Raw genomic sequence first — 27617 nt, 5'->3', positions numbered from 1 at the left:
GAGATTTTTGCTGTGGCAATGAACTCACATCCATAGTGATTTCAATAATTCTCTTTGTTGCATTACTATTATTATTATTTAATTTCTCTGTATGTATTATGTATCTGTATAGCCCAGCAATTAAGGATGATTCAGCTAAAAGGGTTTTTTTTTTTGCTTCTTAGTGAAGTTACATACACGTGCTTTTCAACATATACCCTGTTATCAACACCGAACAAGCAAAGGCATGTCCTTTTCTTGATCTGCAGACATAATCTTAACCATTAGGTAACCAAAAAAAAAAAAGAACAAAACAACACAAACCACCACCCTAAACCAAAAGCACTGTCTCTGGAAGAAAATGCATTCCACAGTTCAAAAAAGAAATCATAAACAACACAAATGTTTTACTCCCACTGCTTTATAAAAACTGTTTGTGTTAGGCAAAACTCTACAAGATAGTCAAATATCTTTGTGTTTTACTCTAAGTCAGGCTCCAAATTTATCAATATATAGGATCTTTCTGCCTTAGAATCACAACAAAGCATTGTATTTGGAGATTGTACAGCAATCCTGAGCAAGTTCCTCCTCAATATGGTTTAGGAACACTTGACGTGGGGCTGAAACTTTCATCAAATGCAAATCCCACTGGCAACTTGCCCTACAAGCATTCTGTACAGTGGAGGACAGACATCTTCACAGAACTGCGAGGCTAAAGAGAGCACAAAAATCCTCAGATCACAGTTGACAGCTGCGTGATGGAGACCTGCGGGTCCCAATGACACACACACATTCATAGAATGAGGATGACCTGATCCTTCATCTCCTGCATTTAATATGTGTGGTCTGTCATGCATAAACAAGGCATGGTACAGCACAAGTCAAGAGGTCTCGCTGCATAAAAATGCCGTTGCGACTGTCATTTCAAGTAGCCAGTCATTTACTTCACAGCATATTTGTTTGGTGGCTCACTTAGGTTAACAGGAAAAGTTCACTTGGAACTCAGCGAAGCAGGATTGAGTTCTCAGTGCACACACAGTGACTCAAGAGATGGTTTGCAATTTCACTCAGAATATGAAAAGACATATGTTTTTACAACTAAATTAAGTACCTGTCTATGGTTTGCTATCTCATATTTTTTCAAACCTTTCAAATAGCAAATTAAAGTTAATAAGTAAATAAATAAATAAAAATCGACTGATCAGAAAAGGAGGCTTCCAGTATCAAGTCATTTGGATGGGATGAGTAAGGAGGTAGGTCTTCCTTCCATCCATGTTTTGGCCATTTTTTAATATTGACATTTTGCAAAGGAAGAAAGCAGGAATCCTATAAGTGTTTAAAAGAAACTTAAAAGTGGAAAGTAAATTGCAGCACTGGAAAACCACCCAGCAGTGTGGATTTCAAGTGTTTGGCTTAAAGGTGAAATTAAGCCTGAATCTTCCACAGCCCAGGTGACTCTGCTGCCTTTCTAGGGCACCAGCTTTACTTTCATCAGGATCAAGGCTCGAGAAAGTTTTCCCAAACAAACATCATCAAACCAAGGAACTCCCACGCAATGTTCCAATTTCTCTGAAGCTGCATTTTGCACTAAAAATTAGATTGTAAAGAAAATTTCATACCAGCTAGTGTCTGGACAGCATAAAAGATAGTCAAATCTGCTGTAAACAGCTCCTGAAGATCTTACCCATGATTTTCTCCTCTTTAACATCATATACTACATGAAGTGTGGTAATGTTATTGTTCAGACAAGGGTGATGTAAAGTTACCTTTGCCACATCTCTCAATCATCTCAAGCCTCAGATCAAGCCAGGCCTACACCAGCAACTATTATACAACATGTATAAAAGACCAAGTAGGACACTTATTTTTTATTAGCTACAGGTGACAAAATTTTCAAGTTTTTTATTAAACTTTCCACCATACCTGGCGTTTTTTCAAATAGTCAAGTGCAATTTGGACGTTCTGGAGTCTGTGAAAACGCATCCGACCTTTTTCTCGGGGCTAAAATTATAAAATAATAGTTGTTAGATTTTTCTCATCAGACAAAAAAACAGTTTCATTTAAAAGATGCCACATAAAACATCTGAGGCACTACATTTATAATTAAGCCAAGACCTTTGGTGGAAAAGTGTGCTTTAATAATATATTTTTTTTAAATGTGGTTTAAGTCTTTCAGCACAGTGGATGGTAAGAGAGACCAGTGGTCTCCAACTCCAACTTTGATCCATGCAGGCTGGTAGTTGTCACCCTGTGAAGTAATATTAAAGCCAAGAGGGCTAAAAAAGTCCCTATATGAATCTACATACTATAATATATTATTATTAAAGATTTACAACATATTAAGCAAAGCAAGATGTAAGCAATGTCATGGACCTTTATGCTGCTCTGGTAAACTCTGTGATGAAAAAGCTTACCTCTGTATACAACTTCATGATTTAATGTAGTTTATTTACGGTAGACTGCATAATTCAGTATGATATAGCTACATATTTATTTAAAGCATGTAATGAAGAGAATACCTTCCTCCTAACAGAAAAATACAACATATACAGCTCTAGAGTGTAAGTTTAAACTGTTGACTTGCATAGAACACTGCAAAGCGTGAAAAAAAAAAAACTAACAAATCACTCTTCTCACAGCAAAGTCAAAACTAGCAAGAAGAAACTGTAAAATAAGCATGAGTGGTGTGTTAATGGAAAGATGGCAAAACTGCATGCAGTTAGCATAAAATCACCAAGAAGAAGAATCACACAGAAAAAGCGTATTTTACTTAGCTGTCACAGATCAGCCATGGGAAAGCAGTTAAATTTATATCATCATCATATCCAAATCCTTCTATTCTTCTTATTTCAGATTTTTCACAAACTTTCACAGCAATAAACTGAAGGGGACTATAATTGCTAGGGATCACCCCTGCATATGAGTATTTCCTCAGTCAATCACTGTGAAACACACAGATACAAGCCCAAGCCTTCCTCAACTGCCTTTTTTTTGCCCTGTGGAGTATCCGACGCTTGCCAAAAGAAAACATGGGAAAATGAAGTTGAATAAGAAGCATAAACTAAAACACAAAAAGAATTTTAATTTGCATTATAGAACCTTTAATTTAGCTCCTTGTATTTCATATGGATAGCCCAGGATCAAGCCCCACATCCCTTGCTAACAAGTCCCTTCCCCAGATGGACTGAAGGACTTCAGATCTGGAACCCAGATTCCCACAAGAAAGAGGGTATAATAAATCCCAAACTATACAGTTAGGTATAGCATCTCAGAGGGGAAATATTTTTTTAAATGTACAGCTACAATGCATCATTTTGAGTTATGTTATGCCTCACGAAAAAAAAGCCCAAAATTGCCACTGAATTTAAAACTGCAACGCAACACACGGGGAGCCCAGAAGGCACTCAGGCCCTATGACAGCAAGTTGCTTTAGCAAAGGTCAATAATGCCAGGTCTACAAAGGCATGAAACAGCTCACTTGGACTAACAAGCACTCAGCATTTTACACTTTATAAGTAGATATTTCCCTTCTGGATGGTTAAAATACAGTGAAATGATAATTCAGCATTTGTTGCGAGGAAGATAAACCCTGCAAACAACTCATATATGTAGCAGCCACTACATGGAGCTGTCACTTTGACTATCTGCTTCAATAAAAATAACGACTACATTTGATAAACTCTAACAACTAGGTCTGCACAACTGAATTGCCTCATCTCAAAATATTATCCAATATTATGTCAAATACATTTGTGTGTCAGCTGTTCAGAAAAAGGCTGAATAAAAATCTGTCTTTATCATACGTTTATCACAAACATACGTATCCTGGTTTACCAACAAGAGTTCTTTGACCTTTCTATGGCACACTACTGCAGCACACCAAACTAAGAATTTACATGAGCAGACACCACACTTCAAACACTACGTTAGTACAGTTATGGGGGTCGGCACCTACCCCCTTATCCTCATCCTCCACATCCTCATGCTGTTCATTTGCGCATGCTTCTGTAGAACTCACCAACCGTAAGGTCTTCAAAAAATCTCGCTCTCTTGGCTAATGAATATAACAGACAGGAGACAGGACAGCAAAAACACAAGACAGACCACAAATGAAAAGAAGAGCATGAAAAGAAGAACATAATGAAGAGAACAAATACCAAGCAAGGGAAGTAATGCTCACAAAGAAAGGAAATGACACCTGAGGAGTGTTAGACAATTTCAGGGACATTTTATCCTTGCTATTTGTAAGTTACTCCCTGGAATGCCAAGGGACTTTAAGCATCCAGTACTTGTTAAAAGAAAAATTGTAAAGAAAAGGGAAGAACAGAAAAAATAGCGCATTAGCCTATTAAGAAAGGAAGTCTCACTGACCACAAGAAATGAAGAGAACAGATTGTACTGCCCCACAAAATTCAGAGTGGGATATTTTACCAACAGAAATAAAACTTGTGTCTTTGGTATCAAGTCACAGATTTTGAAAAATATCAAAGAAACCTCCAGCAGTCAATACCTAAAGAGCTAACAAACAGAGCAAATGTATATATAACAAACTGGAACCACTGTATTCCTACGTAAAAGCTTACCAAGGTGTCTCCAGAAAGGACTTCTAAAAGTGAGATCAAGTTATGTCCATCTCTTAGGTCTTCATACAGGTCATTCACATGCTTTCGAACCTACAGAGATAAAGACAAAAATCACATATAAGATGCCCAGTTATACCTGAGAATTCACACTCATATTAACACACATATTTTAGTACACAGATAAACCTCAGCCTGGCTTTTCAAATTTATTCACTTTCATGACAAATTTACAAACCCAAATTAATTGTAACAGGCAAAATTCACATCTATGTCTGCACTTGCACAGTTCCATCACATTTTCTTTCATTTTACTGAAAAGGAAATGAAAAGTAATACAAAGTTATGGGTAATGAATGCATGTAGCAATGAAAAAAGATCTGTATCTGACAATTTAAACATTACCCATCTACTTTGACCTCAATAATGGCTGCTAACAGACAACACTAGCTAGGTCCAATGAATTGTAAAAAAATACACATGAAGTATATATTATCCTCAGCATACATGTTCACTGGAACCAGATCAAAACTTAAAGCACTTTCTGGCCTTAAACTTAGCACTAATCTAAGCATACCATCCACCAATTAACAGCATGTTTAGTTATGTCGGGTTTCACAGAACTTAGTGAGTTTTCCCAATGGCTCACAAGTCCACTTCGTACACTATACCAAAGACATATGACATTAGGTTGATCTAGTAAGGCCAAGGATGTGCACAGCCCTTTCCACCAGCCGTGTGGGTGGCAGAGCTCAATTTGCCTACAGCTCAGCAGCACCGCACAACCAGCAATCACCAACCCAGCCATCCCGTCCCCTCCTGTGGTGCCCCTAATAGATGTCAGCCTTTGCCAGCTGAACACATTCAACTAATGTGGGTCGAGAAGCACTGATAACCAGCAGAGCCCATGAGGCCACCCATGAGCGAGGGAGCAGATACAAGAAGAGAGACAACCGAAAGCCTAACTTTTCTGACAGGCACAGTAAAGCTGGGAGATGTCTGTCCACAAGACAATCTCTTGTTTCTTAGCATTAGCTTAAATATAACTTATTTGAAATTTCTTTAACCATTTCAGCCAGCTAGTCTTTAAAGATGAAACAAAGGGTCTCATTTATCAGAAGCAGATATTTTTGATATTGCCAGCCAGGGCAAAGGGCTTTCCAGTTCCACTTTCACATCAGTTCCATGGCATTCCTATTGAGGTGTCAGATCAGAAACTTCCTAAGCTTGCAGAGGATAAAATACAACATCAGGATTTTCTTCTAAAGTTATCACCTCTACTAGAGACAAATGGTACTCCCAATATGAGATCTATGGGACACTCCTCTGACGGCCAGCATTTCTCTGTGTATGATGAGGACAGAAGGAATCGACCCAGATCTTCAACTTCATATAACAGCTCTGTTTCTCTGACTTTTAGGGGTATTTCTAGATCAATCCAGTTGAATAAATAACTGCCTCCATTCTGCCATTCTGGTGATTAGCTTCATAAATACTTTTTAGTTCAGGTTTTCTTACTTCCACTTTTCAGCATGACCTTACCTTGTGATCTGTTTTCACAAAGACCATCATCTTAACTGAGAATAATGGCAGAGCATATTTATGCTCATGCAGAATACTAGCCAGAACAGATCACCTAGAAGATTGTTCCATAAGTGATTACAACTGATAATATTTTCCAAAATGTTTATGCAGACTCTACATAAGCAGTTGAGTTACATACATATCATATCACTCATACATATACATAGCTTTACACACTCACACACATACAAAAAAAAAATAACATTTAGGTGTGATTTAAAAATAATCCTGTAAGCAATTCATTTTAGAAAATTTCCAAGAGAAAAATTCTCTGGTAGTATTGAAATACCATGAGGTATTTCAGATAGATGTTCAGAGCAGATGTTCTTTTACTAGATCTGTGGTGAAAAGAAAGGGGAAGCCACATAGATATAATTAAAATCCTTGATAAAAGACTTGATTATGCTAAATGCTTAAAAGATGAAAAGTACAAGGGTCTTTATTTTTTAAGCCAAAACAACTGTGACTTTTCATTTTTCTATTCAAAGAACTATGCCGAACTGAGTGCCAAACTCTTTCTAACAAAAGCAGGCAATTTTTCTTTACAATGCAAGTCTGTGAGAGGGCTCCCCCCGCTCCAGCTCAGACAGGCCACTCTCCACTGCCCTCAGGAGAGCAGAATCCTGAGGCAGAGCAGATCCACAGTGCAGGCTGGTGGCCAGATCATGGGAGAACATCAGGCTAAGGACAGAGAGATGTGCCTCTAACAGACACTCACTGGCACAGCTGAAGAGCTACCTGGGCAGCACCGCATCAATTCCCACACTCTTTTCAACACAGAAATCATGGCAGTTGCCCAACATGCAGGTATCTGAATTGTGGGATGAGAAACACTACCATTTCTTATCTGTCTGCTCTTATTTTCCATTAGACGATTTTGTTATCCTGCTGGTCTGTCTCTCACAACACACATTTGTTGACCTTCTGTTTGTTTCTTATACTCTGAGGTTTCCAAAGTATTACAGAGACAACCATCTTGCCCAACTTATCTTTCTAGAAATCACAGATGCTTCAGAGATGAACTCATACTGTGTATGAAGAAAGTGCCACAGGGCTGTCAAAACAGGAAAACCAGCAGTACACCTCAGACATCTGTCTTAGCTCTGCCATTGGCTGACAATTACTGAGAGGATTAATTATTTAGGACATACTGTGTTGGTATGCTGGTACAGGACAACATAATAAGGAAATGCCAATATCCTGAGCAACGGATGTGCACCTAAAAAGATGTATTTGAGCAACTAACGTTCAGCAACCATGTTCACTCAAAGCAACAAATCACTTCATTTCAAAAGAGCACCTTGTGGTGGATGGAGATCCCACGCTGCCACTTAAGATAAGCTTGCAAAATCATCTTGGCTGTCTCTTGGGGAGGTCTCATCTCTCAACGTATATAATGAACTCTTAGATCTCTAAATGCACAAGCAAAACATATTACTATTTCATCACTGTTTTGCCATCATATGCAGTCTCCTTCAGAGCATGTAGTGCCACAAGTACTAGATGCAGATGGGGTTCCTGGATGGATCTGTGGGACCTGCCCATGTCATTTCATTAGGAGTTCTTGTGGCTTTTCCATAAAATAACTGAATTGTCAGTCTTACATTTCACAAAGTTCATGTGCAAAGCAGCCTATATGCTGCCTCAGGCAACTTTTTGCAACATACCCTCTTGAGCATGGCAGCTTTAAAAATTTGGGCATGAGAAGAGATTCTTTAAGAAAAATGTGGGAGGTGCTGAGGAGCATCTAACGAAACTTAAGAGCAGCAAAATTGCTTCATCAGTCAAAAGGAGATCAGGAGAATTTAAGGCACTGTTTCAGAGGCGATTCCTCTTCTTATCTTCATCTTCTGGCATGTATACTATGATATTTGTGGCAAGTAAAGCTCCATCCCCCTCAATACAAGCATGAGATATTTTTGTATCATACCCTCCCAGTAAGCTTAAGCTTTGCAGTCAAGTACCTTGGGGAGAACCTACACTACCACCAGTAACAAACAGCTTTTAAAACCGCAGCAGTCACAGAGCTGCAGTCTTGCCCCTGGATGGCAGCATGTTAGGCATTTGACAAATGAAGACTGTGAAGCTGGCTGCCACCTCCAAAAGCCAGCAGCCTAATACCCCAGATAACTTGCATAGCTTTATGATACCATTCAGCTGACACATCTGGTTGTCCTTACAATCAAGTTGCTATCGATTCCACCCTCACGTACCATTCTGCTTCTGCAATTAAAGACCCTGGCTCACCAGGCCTGGCTTCCTCTTTTGTGGCTGGCATTGCAGCAAAGCTGTCACCACCGCCTTCACTCTGCCTGGTTCTCATTTCCATCGACACAGAACAAAGCCGCGATTCAGCTGCCCACACACACACCTAAAGCCCTGGGTTATGGTTATGTTTAGGGGGTATTGCCACTTAGCCTTCACCTGCTTCTCCAGAAGGACTACGGTTTGCTTAAGTCCTGCCAGCCAGTCTCCCACAGTCCTCAGTACCCTTAACACATCTCCAACAGCCCTGAATGTCCATACTTAGGGAACTGAAACTGCACATAGAGGTCTCTGGTTTTGCCATGAACAAGCCATCTTCCTTAGCAAGCCTGTTTCTTACAATTTTTCTTGATGTTATTAGTTGTGTTATGCTGATACTGGAACAAAAGCTATAGTCTTACACAATAAAACCATAAGCTGCTTATGCTTGGTATGGGTAAAAGAGGAAGGACAGAAGATGCACAGGCTGGCATACAGTAGGAAGGTCATGCTGACACCTCCATACCCTTATGAAAACACAGATGAAACACCCCTTTTTTCTTATTCAGAAGTAAATCTGGCAGGAAAATAGGGTTGTGGCCCTTTCTGTGCACACAGTGGGTGCACACCCAGCATACGCACTGGGAAACCTCACACTTACGTTATGGTACAACATGTTCCAGACCAGCACCTAAAATGTGAGGGACCATGTTCTTGACTGAAATAGTGTAGGAAGGAGCGGAAGCAAACATTAATGTGCTACAGGATCTAGAGTTGAGGCAAAAGAGAGCTCATAATCACATCAGGCAGGAGTAACTGCAAGTAAATCTCAGGCCCCGGGGGCCACCAGGAATTCCCCCAAGGATGGGAGGGAGGCAGCTGCTGCAGCCCCGGCTGGCTGCCAGGCTTGGAAACAAGGCAGAGTTCTGTGCTTGCACGCTTGCGAAATTGTCCATTTTTACAGGGTGAGGAAAGCAGACTATTGTAATCAAGTAACTTTCTTAAAACATGTGAAGTCTCCTGATCTGTATTATAATTAAGCTGAACTGATCACTACAAGAACACACTAAATTAGATATTTTCTTACGTTTTCCAGAAAAGGCAAGATTAGAGTCAAATCTGAATCACGTTTGTTTTGAAAAACCGACGTTCAGCTGACAAGACTTTATAAAATCATTGTCATCCCCAGTCATTATCAAGTATTATAATACTATGGATCCAACAGAGGCTTTTCAAACCACATAGCCTGGGAAAGTCTTTTCAAGTATGAATCTCTTTGCTTCTGGAAGCGAAGTTAATTAAATGCCCGGCACAGTCATAAAGCATTACCACTTTTCCAAAGGAAAATGGGATAAGGCTCAAAAGTTAGAACTGTAAGGGATGTGTTTGGGAAAAAAGGGTCAGGCCTTAATTACCACTGAGGTCACCGATAAGTCCAAATGACAGCTGGCACAAGGCCACCACAAGTTTCACAATGAACTTAAAATTTATTCTTTAAGAATCTGATTTGCAGCCCATGGAAAAAAGATCCCCTAAGACTCCCATTCACTTCAGCTACAGTAAAAGGCTTTTCTCTGAGATAATAGACACAGATAGTTAAGAGCTCCTATAATTACACTGTTCCATACAAAACACCATCAGCATTCAGACCTCTGCAAAACTGCTGCGGCCACTGCACAAGATCCTGACATCCTGATGAGTTTCCCCTCATGTTTCAGCTTCCTAAAACTATACTTAAGCTTGTTTTTAAAGGACAAATTCTATTAAAAGTGCTATTGATGAGGAAACAGTTTTCTGTACATCTTGAAAATTTGTATGTTTTTGTCCTTTCACCTCTGAAAATTAAGGAATCATAGTGGCAGTTCTAACTGCATGATAGCAAGTAAACCTATGCCATGAGTAGAGAACAAAAAACCTCTCTCATACATAAAGTTGTATTTACATACAAAAATAAAGGTTAACTATGCCAATACATGCAGCATGATTTATGAGAAACATTAAAATTGTGAACAGGTTGTAACAAGATCCATGCAACATGTAATTGCCAAATCATCAGATTTGTCAAAATATTCTCACGTGACTGATCTGCCAAGCAAGGCTGCCTCTTCAAACACCTTCAAGACCTCTTATTTTGCTCCGCAGACTTCTTAGATTCACTCGTGTAATGCACATGGGCATTGCTCGATATGCTGCAGGGCCACTCCACCTCAGGCCATTTCCATCCCAAGGGGCTGCTCAGTGCAGCCAGGCGCTGAGCCGTGCTCCGTGGACAACCTGATGTCACGCCGAGAGCAGGGAGCCAAAGCAGTGACACACAGAATGACATCCTCCCCCTAAGCCTTTCATGGTCTTTAATCTCCTTACTTGAAAACCAAAATCTATTTCTGGGGAGAACACAAACTGCAAATACAGACCCTGGTCATGATCTTAGTTTTGTGCACTTACAATAAAGTGCACCCATTCTATTAAAAATAAACAAGCACAGGAGTTCTGGCAGAATGTAATCGCCGGCTAAGCCTGCAGCAGTGACCTGTGGGCACTGCTCTCCCTAGAGACGGGCGCAGGCACACGAGTGCTGGGCTGTTGGTGATGCTGTTCCCCAACTCCAGCGCTGGACACCTCCCTGCCCAGCAGACCCCAACCTGTTCCCCATGGCCCAACAGCATGGGGTGCAGCCAGGGATGGCAGCGAGGTTGCACAAGGGGGAAAACTTGTGCCTGGTGTCTCCCACGCACCTATTCACTTGCAAGTGAAGTCTGCTGAATCCAGGTTTAGGTCGAGTGGTCTGAAACTCACTGTCACTCCTTTGCTGGCCAGTCTGACAATCCACTCTGCAGGAAACATTTCTTGCAGTTCACTGAACACAAATCATTCTTAGTTTCATACCCAGGAGTAATTTTCTAGCTGTTTGACTTTGGATATTAATTTTCCCAACTAGTGTGCGCAGCTAATGCTGCTCCATTTTGTAAAGTCCCTTTACCATTTCAAATACTTTTAGTGAGTCACCTTTAAACAAATCTCCCATACAAAGTGAGTTCAACACCCCGATCTGTCTTTATATTTCGTAACAGGAGGTTCACCCTTGGCTGCATCCTTGGGTTCATCCTTCAGTTTCTCATCTGGTCAATGCTCTACACTCTGTTAGCATGAAAACTTTGTGATTTGAACATACTTCATCTGTTCCAGTCCTCTAAAGCCCTGTCCTTGTACCCAAGCTTGTATATGTATTTTTTTTTAATTAAACTTCACATCTCTTCCAGACAACTCAATTGTCTGATTGCTTTTGCTTATTCCATTTTGCATTTGCCACCAGCCTTTGATTGCTTCATATGTCTCTGGATAACTCTTAATAAATTAGCTTCATTAAAAAAAAAAAAATAGATACTTGTATGTCTATAAGGGAAATATACTGTTGCTCAATTAAAAGCAAATAATATTCAGGTCATTGCTAAATCTTGTCCTTACACTTCTCTCCTTATATTCCTATGCCTGATTTCATGAAATGCATTACAACAGTCTCCTAATCCCCAATCAGCAAATATGCAAGCAGGTGCATAATATTACATTGCTATAAAACAGTAGCACACAAACATGCACATCCCTGAGTCCTCTTCTGGATTTCAGGGGCTGTGTGATATCTGAAACACCCTTACTGTACAGAATAAGTTGAAATAAATGTCTTATATGCAAAAATCTGTCTTCTCCACCTCCTACAGAAAAAAAATAAATTTTGTCTCCATCCCAGCTCACACATATCAAGTTGTTTTGAAGTAATGGGCTGAAAGGTTCTGTTCAACCAACACTGGTCCAGCCACTCACAATACCCCTATGTATCCTATTCTGCTTATTCACTATCATTATCACAGCACCACCCTCACTGTTTTTAACACTTGCACAGTCATGGTCAGCTGCTTGCAACTTTATATATCAGGATCAACCAGCCCATTTAAGTGGAGCCCATGCTGCACAGATTCACAAGCTCAGCAGAAATGGGTATCTACTAACATAAAATGGACATTACTGCTACAATTTAAAGTCCTAAGATATTCATTTCAGTTACAGAAATATCCAGCCAGCTTTACCATCTATTTCACCAAAGTAACCTTCATTCTAGAAGCCCTCAGTGAGCACAGAGGACAGATGCTATATGTGGCATATGCCATGTGAGGTTCCATGCGACTCAACACATGCTCCCTGCCCATTAACACTTTTTGCACCAGTTGCAATTTTAATGCACAGCATGTCCATCTCTCTCCCCCGTTTTGCACCTCAGCAACCTTTTATGATTCTTCCTCAATGCAGTGCTTTTTGTTCAAATGCTTTTATATGTAACACTAAATATTTCTAAACCTCAGAAAGACACACACAAAAAACCCCACATTATAAAACCCTCTCTACATCTCTATCATATTTTCTAGCTGTTGGGAGATAATGCCTTAGCATATATTACGGATGATAACCAAAGTATGATTCACAACCTGCTTAAAGTCTTATTTGTGACATTTATCCTGTCCTCTCTTTAAAATATTTTACTTACAAAGGCATAATAGAGATTAATGAAGAATACAATGCACACAACACTAAGTTTCACATTACAGGGTAGCTCACTGACAGGGTATTCTCACTGGAACTCTAAGATTGATGCAGACTGAAATGACGAATTTAATGAGAACACAAACCTTAGTAAAGAACTTTATACGGATCAGCTCAAAGACTCAAAGTTGAATATTATTTTGACAGAGAAGGGCTCAGCCTCACTAGGTTGTCATAGAATAATACAACTGTAAGGCCAAAAAGGGCTGAACAGATCACCTCACATAACCCAGCGCAGTGGACCAGACTGAGTTTGGCTAGAACATGCTGGAGATGCTTCTCTAATTTTTTTCCTTAAAATTCAAATGAACAAAATCTAATATGTAATACATATACTTCAGTGTTTTACGACATTTGCTTGCTTTTCAGAGATGGGGATTTTTTCCTTGCTGATCTTCAAATTAAATCTTCTTCTGTAAACAAAAATGAATTTTTTGTTGTCCCTCCCCTTAGAGCCTGACCATAGAAAACACTTGGTCACCAGTCTCTGCATAATCACCTTTTTACATAGTGAGGACACATTATCACATGTCCCTTCAGTCTTCTCTGTTTCAGACTAAACAAACTCAATTATCACAATCTGTCCTTGATCTTTCAAGACAACTTATCTTCTTACAGCTTTACTGCAGACAGCTGCAAACCTCTCATCGTCACAAAGATCAGGAGTTTCACAACTGTGTGCCCATAAGTACGTCTGCATGTCTATGAAAAGGCAGAATTACAAGCAGTCTCTTAATGTCCCAAGCACCCTACTGGCCCACAGGCAGGGCGAGGAGCTCATTTATAGCTCCTGGAGCTCCCATGCAGCCCAGTGCAGGTGATGGACCCTGCAAGATTAGTGGCAGGACAGGGGTGATGCTGCTAACAACATGACAAAAGGCCTGAGTCAGAAAACAGTACAGCCCCAGCCTTACACAAACAGAGGTATCACTACAAGGACGAAGTGACAGAGCTTGAATCCTCACTTGAGGACATGGCACAGCAAAAGCAGTGGCCACGTGGCTGCCATCTCTGTGTATAAGAGAGATAGGTCCTTGCTCATGCATTTAGTGTCCCCAGAGACAGAGTATGCTGCTGAAGCACCTGATGGCAGCCACGACAGCAGCACCAACCCAGGGCACCGGCTCTTCCTAGTGCCAGCCCTAGTTGCAGCTGGTACCATGGAGTATCCAGGCAAACTATACCTGGGTTCCTTTTGTTCAAATGTTGTGACAGTAACCTGCTGAGGAGACTACATGTGGCAGCATGTCAAAAAATGTAGATACCCCATGTACACCATTTCCTTTTGCCCACTTGCTTCCACAAACCAGTTGTTCCACGGTCTTCCCAAAGACGGAAATTACCCTCCAAGGTTGTAACTCCCCTTCTTCTGCTTGGGAGAGAAGTATCATGGCTACTGTAACTGCCAGGCTCCTTGAAGCCCCCTGTCATCTCTGAATTCTTACACAGAATGATAAAATGTTACAAATGACTTCAATTAGTTCCTAACTGTTGGGTGAATAAAGCTGCGCAACCATAAATCACACAACTTACCTGAATATTCCTCGCCCTGGTCTTTCCTTATCCAAATTTTACCCTCATCTTGTTAAAATATATTTTGTCAAGCTGGTATTTTGTAGACTGAAGAGGCCAGAATAATTCAGACCTTTCTACACCATCCAACACTATTCCTGTTTTGGATTTGGATTTTTTTTCCCTTGGTAATGCATCCATACTTGTCCTTTCTCCTTCATATTCTGACATAATTACAGAACCTTTCTCCTGTGGACTTATGTCACACTCTTAATGTAACTCCCTTCTGAAACTTCTACTTGTCTGATTTTACCCCATCATGCTTTACTAACTCCTTTATATAAATCTTTAGTCTTGCTGCCCTTATTTTCACTTCTTGTATGTCTCCTTTGTATTTCATACATCTCTTAAAAGCCGCACTATATTCTATACGATGCCTCTATGTGTCCTGCCTGTCTGCAGCCTGCCTTTGTGCCTCCAATACAAATGCCTTCAATGACTGCCAGATCTCCTGCATTCCATCCTGGATTACTTCCCCAGGAGACCCTACCTATTACTTTCCCCACTTCTGCTGCTTAGAAGTTCATTGTCCTTTTTCCACTTCTCACTTCTCTCTTTTCTTTGAAAGGTGACCCTGGCTTTTTGCAGTTACTTTCCCTCTTTAAATTTTCCAGCAGTCGCTCGCAGTCAGTCCAGAACTAAGTAAGTAACTAGGAGTTTTGCTAGCAACTTTCTGAACCCGACAGGCTGAAGGTCTCTCTGGCATCCCCTCTCTCACAAGACACATCCACACTGGGGGCAGCTGCCCCAACCCCTGCAGTGGGCAGGGAACAGAACAGCAAGTGTGTCCTGACCTGGTTTGCACACCCGTGGGCAATGGGCTGGGCTATGCCACAGAAACGCCTCCTTCTCACACAGGCTACGGAGAGCGCCTGTGGAGGTGTTCAAACACAGACCTCCACATCTGCTCCTCCCGCCACCTACGAGGATAAATTATTTTCCCTGTTGCCACACAGTCCTGGTCCTTCCAATGCAAGTTAGTAACCAAAAAAATCTACTGCCGACCTCCTTCCTGCAGTTCAACACCTCCAACTGACAACAATCACAGTCACCCTTTGTGACTTTTTGTTTCTCTTTGGCCAGAGACACGCTGTGGTGTTTCAGCTACACGGTGCCTCCACTTTTCTTCACCCTTCATGCTTCCAACTCGCCCTCTCCTTTCTAGCCCTATACTACGTGTCCCCAGATATACCTCACCAGGGATGAATTGTGTAAAGTATGCAACTGTAATCCAAATAACATGAAACCCAGCCAATACAACTGGCCTTCACAGCTTAAAACTACAGGGATACACTTAACTTCGACCAAAGGCAATACACTCCACACCTGCCTAAAGCAGGTAAAATAAAAGGTTGACAGACATAACATTCTTCTGATGAGAGCCAAGGTACTGTATTTCAGTAGGTAGATAAGGAGTTTAAACATTATGTTACTACCTACATTTCCTTGTTCAAAGCACAATAAATGCCTTCAGCAGACAATACATTCTCTACAGGAAGATGATGTATTCTGATACCTTCTTACGTCCCCCTGTAGTCACACAACTACATTACCTCAGGGCAATGGTTTTCCAAAGTATACAAAAAAACTGTTGTGAAATGAAATATTTTGGTACCATTTACGACTGAACATTAGAGGTTGCTCACTGTCTGGAGTCCATATATTGGGACAAATACTGTGCCCACTGGAGCCAATGGCACAGTTACTCTGGCCCCATGGGAGCTCCATCAAGCCAGAATACTTCTAAACTGATATAGCTATTATTATTAAATGTGGGTACATCAAAAGTATAGAGATAAAATATAATTTGATGCATAATTTAACAATTAATTTAAAAGCTGGCACTTAATTGCAAATGGTAGAATTTTCTCTCTTGTGATCTCTAAGGAATAAATAATACTAAATAAAATCTATGCTGAGAGCAAATTGCAAACAATGAACCCACAAAAAGAGAATGAATTAATATATAAATATATTAGCCTACCATAGGAAACATACTGATTCTAGAGGTTCTATTTCATCATACAGTAATCTCATAGTAGACTTAACTCTCCTTACACACATTCTTTCATATATGAGCACTCTTATAAAACAATTTTTAAAAACTCAAACACCAGAAAGAAAGGATCATAAAACATACACTCAACTAGTTCAACAGTCCTGCATGCCATAAAAATATTGATGCACTCAAGCTATCACATATTTCATGCATATTTAATTCACTGTTTTCAATTATTCTGTTTCCTGCTCCCAATTAGTCATGAAGTCTGCATGCATTAAGAGGATCAAATAAACTAGAAATCTGTGGCATGGTTTTTATTGACTTGGATTTATTTATTTGCATGCAGAGAGATTTTATGATCCAGTCTAAAATTAGCCTCTGGAACTTTGTACAAATCCCCTCCTCTTTTTCAGCTTTAACTTCTAGCATTCTGTCACTACTTCTCCTCACTGTGTCCTGGTTACCTTTCTCCCTCATCTGAACTTTGATTAAACACCAAAGAAGTCCTGAGTTTGCTTGCTGATCTGCTTTGCAAACAGCTATAGATTATACTAAGCAGATAAAAGAAGCTGTGGGGTTTACTTCCAAGTGGAAGATTTTTGAAACATTTGCATGCAATGTAGTGTGAATGAACTACAATTGTGCACATTTCGAGGGATAATAACAAAATCAAATACTTCTTTACACCATTAACTGATTATCTTCTTCAACAGTTATAATTCTGTGTTTTTCTGAAACAGCGAGTCTCAAAGAACAAACACTTCAAGACCTTTTAGAATAGTCCTGAAAAAGTAACAGCAACATTTTTAGGAGAAAATACAAATATTTTTCCGTCTACCCAGAAGACAATAGGCCCTGCTGAACAACTGAAAAACAAAATGGAGGAGGAAATACTGATACCTCACCTACATCCAACGCCTAAAGCAAGCTGTGTACCATGTTAGAAGCGGAATTTTACAGGATTTACTCCCAGCACAGTAGGCAGCAGCTGTCAGAATTAACTAGGAGGAATATATCAAAGACTCATTTAGATGCACCAGCACAGCAAGCAATCTTCATCTTGTTTTCCTTAACATAGGAAAAGAAACCCAAAACATGCTTTTCCCCAGTATGTTTCAAAAACGAAAGCTGTTAAATTGAGACTACCATTAGTCTAAACATCAGGTGCCTCATCTCTTAAAAATGTAGAGCTAAAAAGTATTCATTTCTAAAAGAAGAGGGGACGGGGAATTTTAAGTAAAATATTAACTGCATGGTTAAAAACAGTGCAGAGTAGTGCTATCTGAAATAATAACCACTAGTGCCAGTGAAGTACCAACTTTCAGCAAGGGAACAACGACACTATATCAGGAATGACAACTCTGCCATTAAGCGGATACCTGAGCATTTCACAAAGCAATCGACTTAAGTGGCTATTTACAAAGCCTGTGCTGCCTCAAGGATGCACAGAAATCAATAACTTCAGGTTACTGATCTGAATTATTCATACAGTCTTTGCACAACAAAAAGCTGCTCTCTCTCTAATGCGCTACCACTGCAACACAGTAGAGGATTTTGGACCTTTAAACCAGCAGTTTTAAAAGCATTTTGTCCAGCCGTTTATAAAAACCTTCTTGTTCATAGTACCTATAAAAGTGACTTTTGGAGTAAGGGATGCCTGTGCAGGGATGCTGCCCATTGCTCCCATGACCAGTGGGTTCTCCCAAGGCCCAGCTGGCCAAGGGTCCCGAACCCATCTGTGATGCAGGGACACAGGGTCGCCAGGGTCCCTGCTGGTGACGTGGGCAGGACAGCTTAACCCCCACCTCTGGGGAGCTGCCCAGACACCCCAGAGTCCAGCATTGCTGATAAAAGTTCAGATAAGACCCTCTACAACCTTTTATGCCATGAAAAGAAATGACAATTACCCTTCGAGAGGAAATACCTGAGTGTTCCCTGCTATTTTCCCATTAGAGCACTGAACTAGCCAGTCACTGGCTACCTTGCCTTTAGTCCCATTTTCAGCACACCATAATTTCTGATAACAAAAGCTTCTCAGTGCTTCAAAATATCCTTTTGAATCTCTCAAGACTAAGATCCAGCATTACAAAAATATTTTTCAATTGCTTTGAAAAAGGAAATGAATGACGAGTGTCTTCTTTTACTCTTTTTTCATCAACAGCTTTTTTTGTTTTCTAACTTCTATCTCATTCTCCCTCTGTATTTCATACTTCTCTCATTCTTTCCTTAGGTTTCTGGGTCTGGGATTCAAAGAAGTGTCAGGAAGAATTTCTGAGTTTTAGTAGGAGTTGGATTTCTCTTTGGATGCTTTAAGACCACGCAAACCCCTTTCTTCCATAAATTTACCTGTTCTTGTTACATCAGAGGCTACTTACTGCTCTAACAAGTGCTAGAATTTAACATGCTGTTTTGACAACAGCAAACACTTGCTGGAAGCAGAGACACATGAATTTCTCCCTGGAAGCTCATTCCACAGCAACAGGTGAGTTTAAAGTCCAATATCTCGACTCTCCAGCCCATGTGTCAACAAGAAGGAAAAGATAATGTTGAAACTGGAGCCCCACCATCAGACATTAAACACTAGCCTTGGTAAGTGCAATGCTCTAATCAGTCCTCAGAAAACCTATTATCAATTCAGAAGAAAACTTCAGCATTTAAAAAATGTAGTGACAGTCCACTTGATCTTAAACTGTGCAATTCAAAGGTAACTTAATGTGTTATTTGCAAAATTCAACCAGTTAAGCACCTGTCTCTAAAACTATGTATCTCAAGATCCTCTGCAGGAAATACTTCTACAATGACTATGTTTCTAGTTTATCAAAGTATGCAAACACATGCTTAACTGGCCAACCCATCTGACAAGTGACTAATCTTATACACTGAATTTCATATAGTACACACTTACATGCTCTGAATCCATTGTAACTAAAAATGGGCAATGGATGGCAGAAAGGTAAACATTTCTCAGCCATCCTGTTGTTTGTGGTTACTCAGTGAATCTCATAAAAATAGAATTTAATTAGAAGAACAACAGCAGACTTCCATGCCATCCCCCAACAAATTGATAGTAACCCATAAAAGTATCATGCTGCTGACCTAGAAAAAACTCTTTTGAATATGCTGCTATAAAGAGATAAGAGTCTGGTTCTTTCCCAAGGACTGCAGGAAAACGGGAGATTCATTAAAACAAGCAAGAAAAGAACTACACAAGCAGGGAAAAAGTATAAAGAGAAAAGAAAACCAGAAAAATTTAGAAAAGAAAACCAAAGAATAAACAAGAGACAGAGAAAAGCAACAGGTAAAAGAGAAAGTAAACAACATAAATAGATTGGAAAAAAAGATGGAAGAAAAACGGAATCCACCCCCATGCCCATAGCAGGGTCCTTTCCACACGCATGGTCTGGTGTTTTCCATGTTCTCTCATAATTTCCATGATCCCCTTCAGCCTTCCCACTTCTTGTTGAACCTACACAATGACAGGTAAAGCACAGTGACCTCCTTTTTCAGCCAGTGCAGAGAATGCACTTCTAGAACACAATCTCCCCCTAAGGAAGGTACCCTAGGGGTACAAGATCTACTAGGTTGGTGCAAGAGGAACTGCAGTTTTTGCACTGCTGAAATTTGCCATTTGATATTGGAATACGTTCTTAAATAAATGTGGTTATGTTATACATCATTCTAATGCACTTCTCTAGTTTTATGGGTTTTTTGCTACTGGCTTGTTGTTGTTTATTTTATATTTATTTTAGACTATGGAAATGACATCAGACAAAAAGCAAATTCGAGTGATTTACTTATTTTAATTTAAAATGGGTTGTAAAGCAGTGGAGACAACTTGCAACATCAACAACGCATTTGGCCCAGAACTGGTAACGAACGTACAGTATAGTGGTGGTTCAAGAAGCTTTGCAAAGGAGATGAGAGCCTTGAAGATGAGGAGCGTAGTGGCCGGCCATCAGAAGTTGACAATGACCAACTGAGAGAAATCATGGAAGCTGATCCTCTTACAGCTACATAAGAAGTTGCCAAAGAACTCAACATCAACCATTCACAGAATGTCAGGGATTGGAAGGGACCTCAAAAGATCATCTAGTCCAATCCCCCTGCCGGAGCAGGAACAGCTAGATAAGGTTACACAGGAATGTGTCCAGGCGGGTTTTGAATGTCTCCAGAGAAGGAGAGTCCACAACCCCCCTGGGCAGCCTGCTCCAGTGTTCTGTCACCCTCACTGAAAAGTTTCTTCTCAGATTTAAGTGGAACCTCTTGTGTTCCAGTTTGAACCCATTAGCCCTTATCCTACCATTCGCTGTCACCGAGAAGAGGCTGGCTCCATCCTCGTGACAGCATTTGAAGTAAATTGGAAAGGTGAAAAAACTCGGTAAGTGGACGCCTCATGAGCTGACCGGAAATCCAAAAAATCATCATTTTGAAGTGTCATCTTGTCTTATTCTATGCAACAACAATGAACCGTTTCTCAATTGGATTGTGACATGCAATGAAAAGTGGATTTTATACAACAACGAGTTACAATCAGCTCAATGGCTGGACAGAGAACAAACTCCAAAGCACTTCCCAAAGCCAAACCTGCACCAAAAAAAGGTCATGGTCACTGTTTGGTGGTCATCTGCTGCTGCTCTGATCCACTGCAGCTTTCTGAATCCCAGCCAAACCATTCCAACTGAGAAGTCTGCCCAGCAAATCAATGAGATGCACTGAAAACTGCAACACCTGCAGCTGGCACTGGCCAACAGAAAGTGCCCAATTTTCTCCACAGCAACACCCAACCACATGTCACACAATCAATGCTTCAAAAGTTGAAATAATTGGGCTACAAAGTTTTGCCTCATCCACCATATTCACCTGACCTCTGACCAACCGACTACCACTTCTTCAAGCATCTCAACAACTTTTTGCAGGGAAAACACTTCCACAACCAGCAGGATGTGGAAAAGGCTTTCCAAGAGTTCATCAAATCACAAAACATGGATTTTTATACTATAGGAATAAACAAACTTATTTCTCATAGGCAAAAAATGTGTTGATTGTAATGGTTCTTATTTTGATTAATAAAGATGTGTTTGAACCTAGTTATAATGATTTAAAATTCACGGTCCAAAAACACAGTTACTTTTGCACCAACCATAGAAGGACCTGCTCTCTCTGCAATCTACAAGAGAAGTCCGGGTAACTAGCTCAAATAAAGCTATTGAGATGCCTGAAATAAACCAGTTCCCTCCTTTTGCATGTATTTTTTATTAAATCCAAGGTAACTGAAAACTAGAGCTCAAATTGAACTTAACGCACAGACCAGAACAGTTCTAGTGACTCTGCTACAAACGCACTCACTTATAGTGCTGCTTTTTCTGCATTCCCTCCATTGGATAGTATTTTCTAAATATGGCCTTGTGTCTTAAGAGAGAGCATCTGAAAAATTCATTTTAATTCCCATGGAAGTCACTGTTCTAGAAACAACACTGTAAGAACAGAAATTTGACAACTGTATCACCAACTGCTTTCAAACTGCATATTTCCAGAAGATAAAGTTGAGTTGCTACACAAATTCAAAGTTAATGGAAGAGCTATAGTCAAACTATATTTGTGTAAGTCATCGATCCTTAACTTGAATTCTAAAGTGAAGAACCTGATATGAAAATCAAGGCCAGCAGTACACACACAGACATACACGCACACATATATATCTACATATCTATCTAAATCTACCTCTACAGTCACTGACACTGAGAACTATTGGAAGACAAAGGCCTGAGGCCACTGACCTTGGCAAAAAAACAAAAGGATTTAGTGTGAACTCTTTACCCTGATTTCCTTACAGGTTTAGAGCCTAAATCTTTTTTAAGCTACTCCCAATAGGTTGACAGTACGACAATGATGACTGTGCATGTTTTAAAAGTGTGTAAAGTAACAGTGTACAGAAATATAATTTTCAATACACTGCTCTTCTGTAAAAACAGGCATTGTTTTTAACTTGTATTAAAGGATTGCTCTCCAAAAAGGTTCAGATAAGCTTTTCCTCATTTCACAGAAAATTATAACTGCATCTTTAATACATAAAAAATTAGTAGCCTCTACAAACATGGTAACAATTACCATCAGTTAAAAGAAGAAATGTGTGATGGTTAATTTGGAGATTGCCTTTTGCTGCCAGAGTACTGGCAATCTGCCTGCATGTTTTTTTCTTTAAATCTAATTTGTCTGAATTACTGGACAACAGATATATTTCTTATACTGTAAATTTCAAGTACAATCCAGAAAGGGAAGGCCACGGGCCTGCAGCCTGCAGTCTTTTCTCATTAGCAAGTAAAAGACTTCTGCAAGCACATGGGGCCACTCAGGTATTTCAGGATTACAGTGAGGAGGTGTCTGCACAGATGGGGTTCTGGAGCAGCTGTTTCTACACCAGTATTAAGACCACAAAGGAAAACCTATTGGTATGAGCAGGAAAGGTTATGTGCTGCACTGAGACTGATGTCAGGACCACTCCTGATGGATCTGGCATGGTGGGAAGGACCAAAAGACACATTCTGGATGACAGGTCACTTGCTAAAGACAAAATTGAGACCAACATCATCCCCAGGCCTTGTTAGCTCCCTACATCATGCCATTTCCAAGAGCTTTTAAAAGATGTGCAACCAGAATTCTGCATCTCCTAGAAGACTGAGGAGTCAAAAAAAGAAGTTGATTTTAAACATTCCTGAAGAAATTTTCTTCTGCCTCAGTGTCCAATATTTCCTAAATACCCACAAGAGCAGCCACAAGAATCAGATAAATAACTAAGTTAACTCCTAAAAAAAAAAAAAAAAAAGTATTTTTCTCTAAATACAAATACAAGCAGATCTTTCCAACAGCCCCTGAACATTATAATCCTTAATTAAATCTCAACTCTGACAGTTTGCAGATACATTTTTATTTAATGTGACTTTTACATGAATTCAACCTCGGGGGGGGGGGGGGCGGGAAATCAAAGCAAGTTATGTGAAGTAATTATACAATCTGCTTCTCTAGAGAAATGTCTGGACTAGACAGCTGGCACTGAAACAGCAAATTAAATTTAGGACTGAAGGGCCATGCAGTGAAGGAGAACTCACAGCTTTTAGTTGTCTGTTGACTAAAAGCTGTACATGTTGTTAAAATGATGTGTTCTGTCCCTGAGACAAAGTTCACTGCTACTCAAAAGAAAGATTTTGAAAAGTGACTTTTGTCTCTAGAAAGCCTCTATTTCTAATCCATGAGCAGCACACTGATGCCACAGGACGATCTAGAGCCATCCTTCTCAAGGTCATTTCCCTGCCCTCAAAACAATATTTAAAGAAAAAAACAAGCATTCTTCATTTGCCTTACCTGTGGTACGACAGCCATGACACTCTAAAGCCAGAAGAGTCAAGCTTTGTAGAAAGAAATCACGTCTCTTAGGCTTTGACTCATTTCAATTTCAAATTCAAGTATTCAAATCATGATCACTTTGGGATATCAGACAGCAGCATTTCAACTCCCCCATGACTCCTCAAAGACAAAGTACATGCATAAATCTCACAATTTAAAGTATTCCTTATTACATGTAATGCAGCTGCATCCTGAAATCAAACATTTAGTAAAAGACACAATCACTGCTGTAATAACAGTCATCCAGACATCACAAAAATATCAACTGACCTTCATGAGATGCTGATTTATCCATTTTGTGAAGGTCTTCTTTTGTACTTTGTCCCGCTCATCTGTAGGTACAAAAGAAAAATAAAAGGGTTTAACAGCTCTACAAGTGATGTAGATGATTATTTTTTATGAACACCTTTATAAAATTAGCATTCTAATAAAGTTTAAAAAAAGAATAGTCTGTAACATCTCTGAAGTGTCTAATCAAAATAATAGCACTCAAATGTTTTTGCAATATATCACAGCATGTCATGAAAAAGTTTCCTGAGCAGAAGCTCCAGGCAAGCTCCTCCAGAGCAACAGCCCCGCTGGTATGATAGCAGCCCTATTAACAAAAACAAAACTTCCTAGGTGAAGTCAGATGTTCCCTAAAATGTACTAAAAAAATCAAGGCAAAATTTTATGAGCTATAAATACTACTTACAGCATTTCAAATCCAATTAATTATTAAAGTATTTAGCAGCAGAAAATCTCTTACTATATGAAAGCTGGCTTTTTTAATCATCATAGTTTTTGACTGGAATATCACTCATGTTCCAAAACATAAGGATGAGCTACAGCCTCAGTCAGAGAAAGGACTCTCTTGCTTTTAATTCCCTCTAACATGAACAGGGATGTGCATGAAGCCAGATACAGAACCCAGTCACTATCAGCAGTTTGCTCCATAGTGTGGCAGTTAGCATCAATGATTGCCCACAAAATACTGAGAAACAATAAAAGCAAAAAAACTCCATGTAAGAAAACATCTCAGTTACGGACAGGCAATATATACATGTACTCATGTCAGGTTAGAGAAACACTGACAGCCACTACAGAGCCAGAGTTATCTCCACAAACCTGGCTATGGTCACTGGTCAGTACAACTGATACAGGGCCCCTTCTCAGCCCAGAGCTCGAGTCACGGTGCATAAGGAGCGGGACCATCTGTGCAAGCCTAAAATAGCAAGATCCCTTAAGACCATGCACAGCACAACTGCAGCTGTTTCATTGACTCAGGCTATTTGTAGTGTGGCTGAGAATGAGCAATGACCTCAGGTAGCAAAACAAGACTCCTTCTGCAGCTACTACCCTCACCAGAATATTGAATCAGATCCATGTGTTTTCAGCTTGGTCAAAGGCAACATAAATAATAATTAAAAAAAAAATCACAGAAGGTCCATACTCAAGGATTTTTGAGTCTCTGGTGTGATACTGAGGTCTTTCAAAAATGCATGAGATCATATAAAAGTCCATCCTGAGTACTGAGAAATGCGTACTCGGGAACAAATGCAAAAACAAGACAAGCAAAAGCCTGTAAAGCCTTTGCAACACTCCTCCCTTATGTGACTCACAGACTTTCTACATGCTTATACATATATTTGCATGTAAGAGTCATAGATGTATTTTCTTCTGTTATTTTTTTCAACCATTTCATACCACACCTATAACTTCTGCAGCCACAGTTCACTGTGGCAATGAGTCCTTCAAGCAGTACATGCAGTGTATGTGTACATTAGGCTCTGTACAGAATAGCTGCTGTTCCCTATATGCCTCTTCCATGCCACTCAAGATCTTCCAAGCTTCTGGCATATGCTTTTTTTCCCATTTTGCAGCTGCACACCTTCTCATTCTAGTTGAGGACCCAAGAAAGAGGAGAAAAACTAAAAAGCAAAAACTAAAAAACTAAAAAGCAAAGCAGCAATACCAGAGAGAAAAATCTGGCAGATTAAGAAAACATTTTGCAATAAATACATTTCCCTATAGCCTTACCTAGCAAGACAGTGTTTCTGACATCAGTTGTTTATCCTAATAAGGTAGAAGCTCTGGTTGGTAAAGAACAGAAAATCTCAGAAATAAAAGAAATGTAGAAATAAATCTAGAAATACTTTCAGTTGTAACTGTTCTCTTACAAGTAGCTGTTTTAAAAGGAACACAAGTTTTGCCAACCACAGAACTAAATATACCAGTCCACAGGTATACAATGTGTCTTTTTTCCTAAGGTTACCTCAGCTAGTTTGGACTAATTACTACAGAAGTTTACACTTTGGGAAATGCTAATGTGACAGTTAAAAGCTTCCTTGTATCTTCTTAGAACATGCAGTGACTATTAATACCAACTCTATTTTTAATTGAAATGCCAACCTACATAAAAGAAGTGATGCCTACTACCTCTGTTCCTTTTATATATGTTACACATAGACTCATAGGAAAACTCTGTACCTGACATACACAAATGTGTAACATGGAGGAAAGCTGTTACCTGTCATGTTGTGAAAAACACCAGGATAAAAAAAAAAAAAGAAAGTCACCAACACACCACAACTGTGACGTTTAATAAAAACAAAAAATGCTTCCAGAAAAGCAAATGCACACTAGGAGGAAAACGGTGCAACAGTATTCAGCGTGGTCAAGCTCCAAGCAGAACATACCAAATCAAACTCCCTAAATGAAGTAGGAAACAGACAGCTGACCACAAAGAACCCCAAACTGAGGAAGGAAAGTGACTCTGGGGAGAAGGTTCCCCCACGGGGAGCTGCGCTGGCTCCCGCGGCAGCCCGGCCACCCTGCCAGCCCCGTTACTGACCCATGCAGCACATCCCTGCCACCAGCTTTGCACTCTGCTCCTTTTCATCTTCAAACTGTCCCATTCTTCCCTTCAAAACTTCAGAGTTTCTTTTCTTTTCAGGGAAAGGAGAGCCCAGGAGCAACCAGGGCTGCTTCTTAGCTGACAGAAAGTAGCAACTCCCCTTTTTAAAAAAAACGAGCAAACAGCCCGTCTGCTGTCACGGCAAGAGAAACTGCGAGCCACCCAGATTTCAGATTCACAGTAAGTAGTAAATTAAGCATTTGTGTTTCTTTATTTTGAACTTTCAGGTGTATTAATACACATCTGAGTACAAAAGTTGAGCTTTTCAAACCAGGAAGTCTGGGGTTTTTTTCCTCTCTCTACCAGCAGTGAGTAGCGAGGAAAGAACGTCACCACAGAACGAGCTGCAGCCGTGCTGTTCAACCAAGGTAATTTAAAAATACAGGTGAGGAAAAAGTTGTGCAAGGAACACACATCTTCCTAGATCATCTGATCTGTAGATTGTCACAATAAACCCTCAATAGTTAATTAATCAACTTGAGCTTCTCTGTTTATTGCAGGCACACATATTGCAGGTATTATTCTGATATATCAGACATACAAACTGAAAGCCTCTTATGCTTTATATGTCTGCAAAGTACTGCAACAAAATGCCTCCAGCCTCAACAGATTGCCACCTAGTTTATGAACCCACAACACAGCAGCAAGGTACCATCCATCTAAAGAGGTTCCAGATTAGAAAATCTGGACTTGAAAAGCTGTTGCCACAACCAAGGCACTTCATTGCACCTTCTTATTCCTCAATCCCAAGGATTAATTCAGGGGC

The 27617-nt window shown here is 40.0% G+C and overlaps 1 protein-coding gene across 18 annotated transcripts in view; it reads right to left on the bottom strand.

Annotated features, from left to right (window-relative positions):
• The window catches only part of DST (dystonin), a 306806-nt gene that overhangs the window by 186144 nt on the left and 93045 nt on the right, over positions 1 to 27617 (bottom strand). For 9 of the 18 annotated variants that reach the window (XM_082047215.1, XM_082047205.1, XM_082047208.1 and 6 more), the window contains 3 exons: positions 24226 to 24287; positions 4563 to 4652; positions 1903 to 1980 (listed from right to left, as the gene is read on the bottom strand). In XM_082047215.1, the coding sequence (XP_081903341.1) occupies positions 1903 to 1980; positions 4563 to 4652; positions 24226 to 24287 (230 nt within the window). Of the gene's footprint in view, positions 1 to 1902; positions 1981 to 3934; positions 4034 to 4562; positions 4653 to 24225; positions 24288 to 27617 lie in introns of all 18 variants that reach the window. The other 9 variants (XR_014183507.1, XM_082047199.1, XM_082047216.1 and 6 more) reach the window with 2 other exon arrangements.

This window comes from Streptopelia decaocto (genome assembly GCF_964273445.1).
Source record: "Streptopelia decaocto genome assembly, chromosome: 3".
NCBI classification, from domain to species: domain Eukaryota; kingdom Metazoa; phylum Chordata; class Aves; order Columbiformes; family Columbidae; genus Streptopelia; species Streptopelia decaocto.
Note: the sequence above shows the minus strand (reverse complement) of the source record. Positions and strands in the feature narration are given on the sequence as shown.